This window comes from Sinocyclocheilus anshuiensis, unplaced genomic scaffold, assembly GCF_001515605.1.
Source record: "Sinocyclocheilus anshuiensis isolate Anshui unplaced genomic scaffold, SAMN03320099.WGS_v1.1 scaffold659, whole genome shotgun sequence".
NCBI classification, from domain to species: Eukaryota; Metazoa; Chordata; class Actinopteri; order Cypriniformes; family Cyprinidae; genus Sinocyclocheilus; species Sinocyclocheilus anshuiensis.
In genome coordinates, this window is record NW_015549698.1 from 1,629,022 (window position 1) to 1,632,806 (window position 3,785).

Sequence of the window (3,785 nt, forward strand, 5' to 3'; positions counted from 1 at the left end):
GTGTGTGTGTGTGTGTGTGTGTGTGTGTGTCTGTGTGTGTGTGCATGTGTGTGTGTGTGTCTGTGAAACCTAATAAAATAAAATTAACAATAAAAAGTAAAAAATTAAGAACAAATATTCTCTTAAAATAATTCAAGTGTCTTTTCAAGAGGTGTAATCTAGAGAGGTGATAAAGTTGTCACAGATCATTGTTTAAAATGGAAATTTATGTTAATGAGTGGGTCTTACAAAGCATTTTTCTTTATAATGGAAAAAAATGAGAAATTATATTTCTTTCAGAAAATTTAAACCTGAAAGAAAAGAAATTTGAGGACAATTAGGATTTGTTTAGGATTGTGAAATTGATTTATGACAATTAAACACAGCTCTCCACCATAATGACTGAAAATATAATAATAGATGAATTGATGAATATAATCAAAACTGGAAAGTATGGTAGTATTTATAGTGCTGATGTAAATGTATGCTGATTCAGTCTACTGAGAATCATTGAGAAGAATAGAAATGTAATGAAAACTCAAAATGCCTGGATGCCTGAATTTGGAGTGAAATGTGCTTAATTGTCATGACAATTAAATAAATAGTTCTTAACTAAACAGGTTCGTTTAAATTTATCTTACAACTTTTTTCTTTGATTATGGAGTAGAATATGACCTGAGCGTATTCCTCAAACGAATGCTGTTCTTCAGTTTAGTGAACACGATGTTTGAGACGTGCAGCTAAGTGTGCTGTGTTTTCTCGTTGTGTGGATGACGGTAGATCTAGCAGCGAAGATCCAGGTGACTAAGCTGAAGGCAGCGGAGGCCAACGACACGGCCATAAACGTGCTCCACCGCCTGAAGGACATGAACCTCAACCTGATGGGTCTGAAGAGGAACCACAGCAAACTGGAGGACGACGTCAAGACAGCCAACAACCTGATCAAAGACCCGGAGAAAAACAGTACGACTTCCATCCAACTCCAGCAACAATCCTTCTTTATAGAGACAACAGCTGCATGGATCGTGAAGATTTGATTTCTTAATTGAAATGTTTGTGTTACAAGATCACTTAAATGCTTATTTGGTATTTTTCCCCCCCATTTGATTTTGAACGTCGACAGCAATAAGTATGTATACACGATTTTCTTCTTTCATCTGTGCGAATGAGTTTAAGAGCTCTCTCCGCTCCCCGAGGCTTCAGCATGGTGCTTTTATCCGAAGCGCTGCATGTACAGAGAGAGTGTTTTCTCCGTTCTTTGTTTCAACCCAACAGGATTAAACGCAGCCTTTGACAGCTTCACTAAGCTTGTTATCCTAATGAGCGCGTTAGCTAATTACAGATGGAAACTCTTCTCTTTTGAAATAACAGCTCCTTGTCTTTCGCTGCCTACGCTGCAAATGAGAGATATATAACATGTCACTTTTTCCAATTTCTTTTGTTTCTGAAGTCTTTCATAGTCTCCTGCGCTCTTTTGTTAGAGCCTTTCATTCTCCGCTCTCCAGCATGTTTCTAATGTGGTGTTTATTTTCTGCTGTCTCGCTCTCGTGTGTTAATGTTGGTGACGGCCGCTCCTCTGCGTGTGTGTCTGCAGTTCATGCGGCCGGAGCTAAAGTCAAGGATCTGGAGAACGAGGCCGATAGGTTGTTGGAGAAACTGAAGCCCATTCAGGAGCTCCAGGACAACCTGAAGAAAAACATCTCGCAGATCAAAGAGCTCATCAGCCAGGCTCGCAAACAGGCCAACTCTGTGAGTACTGCCCATCATACTCCAGGAGAAGCATGCTTTATTCACTGAAATCAATTTCACATCAGTTTATTAAAATATTGAAGTTCAAGAACAATGACATTTTTAGGGCCCTACGGAATTTTTAACCAAGTTCTGTGCTTTCTGTTTGAATTTTTCTGGCATTCTTTCTTAATGGTTTAAAAAAGACTTTATCTGTTTATTTTCAGATCTTTTGTGTTGTGTATTTTATTGTTTCTGGTAATCAAATGAAGGCATAAAACATTAACAATTTAATTCATCTGAAAATTCATTATTTTTTTTAATAAAAACATGGAAGAAGAAAAAAATGTGAGTATTCGTTAAAAAAGTATCCAGCACTCTCTTCAATCCACATGTAACATTTATTTAAAGTCATAAATAAATTCTTATTTATTTACATGCCGAGATGCAAGCAATCTTCTTTGTTGTTACAAAGTGCAAGAAATCAAATGCTCAGTGCATTTTAAAACAACAAACATTCACGCAAGTGTTCAAATTCTTCATATCTTAATATACAATTCCTGACATATGTAATAATAGTTAACAAACATATATATTTAAAGAGAAGGATATACAAAATATGCAAGAATATATATATTTTTTTTAATTCACATTATAGAAAACGAGATAAATTCAAGTCTTCATTCAAACCATGCGGTTGTACCGTATTGAGGCAAAAAAAAATCTATTTACTTCCAGTTTGTAATAATTTCTGTTCCGTATTCGTGTAACAACAAATTGGAAGTACCATATCTATTCCCCAAAATTAATTAATTAACTTAATGATTTACTGTAACTCTGTGAAATGTAAAATGAATGTAGAAGTTTAATATGTCACATATCACCATTTAATTAAGTCTACAGACCTACTTTTGATTTATCATACAAAATTTGCTAAATTCCGTGACATTCCGCGTTATACATTAAATTCCGTTTTTATGGCTGGATTCCGTCTGCATTTTTCACATCACAGAAATCATAGATCCCTAATTATCCTCATGCAAACAGCTCATAGCACTTGATGTGAACAGACTAGATACTTTCTGTCAGCATTACATTTTACGCACTATTCTATGAACACAAAATCAATAAACGTAGAATGGTCTTAATTTTAAGATGTTCTTGTTGATTTCTCCTTAAATATGCTACAAGCTGCAAGAAGAGAAATAAGATCATTCATCGTGTGCTGTCTGCACTCTCTGGCTTGACCTCTCATTACCTTTGACCCCTAGATTAAGGTGTCTGTGTCGTCCGGTGGAAGCTGAATCCGCACCTACCGGCCGGAGATCAAGAAAGGCCGCTATAACACCATCATCCTCCATGTGAACACGGTTGCTGCTGATAACCTGCTCTTCTACCTCGGATCGGCCAAATATGTGAGTGAGAAACTGTCTGGATTTCTTCAGCTCTTCTGCTTAAGCGGTCAGTCTGAGGTTCACACCGAAATTAACATGTACATTTGAGTCAGAAACAGAGATGACGAGGGAAATAAGAAGAGCTTATTACTCTTCCACACACACATAATGTCGTGTTTGATGAGAGCTGAATTTCCTCAGTCGTGTGTAGGTGGATTTCTTGGCAGTGGACATGAGGAAGGGTAAGGTGAACTTCCTGTGGGATGTGGGATCAGGGGTCGGCCGTGTCGAATATCCCGATCTCGTCATCAATGATGGAAACTGGCATCGGATCGAGGCCTCACGGTAATTCAGGGTTCACGTACACTGTGTGTTTTGCTAAAAAACAATCATTTCCTCGTTTTCTATCAGATTTTATCACTCTTTGTCACCCTTACACATCTTTAAAACAAGATTTTATATACAGGTGCATTTCAATAAATTAGAATGTCGTGGAAAAGTTCATTTATTTCAGTAATTCAACTAAAATTGTGAAACTCGCGTATTAAATAAATTCAATGCACACAGACTGAAGTAGTTTAAGTCTTTGGTTCTTTTAATTGTGATGATTTTGGCTCACATTTAACAAAAACCCACCAATTCACTATCTCAACAAATTAGAATACTTCATAAGACCAATAAAAA

The 3,785-nt window shown here is 36.6% G+C and overlaps 1 protein-coding gene across 1 annotated transcript in view; it reads left to right on the forward strand.

Annotated features, from left to right (window-relative positions):
- The window catches only part of LOC107660539 (laminin subunit alpha-2-like), a 244,459-nt gene that overhangs the window by 205,473 nt on the left and 35,201 nt on the right, over positions 1-3,785 (forward strand). The window contains 4 exon segments of the mRNA XM_016449859.1: positions 760-942; positions 1,574-1,728; positions 2,979-3,122; positions 3,313-3,446. Of these exon segments, the coding sequence (XP_016305345.1) occupies positions 760-942; positions 1,574-1,728; positions 2,979-3,122; positions 3,313-3,446 (616 nt within the window).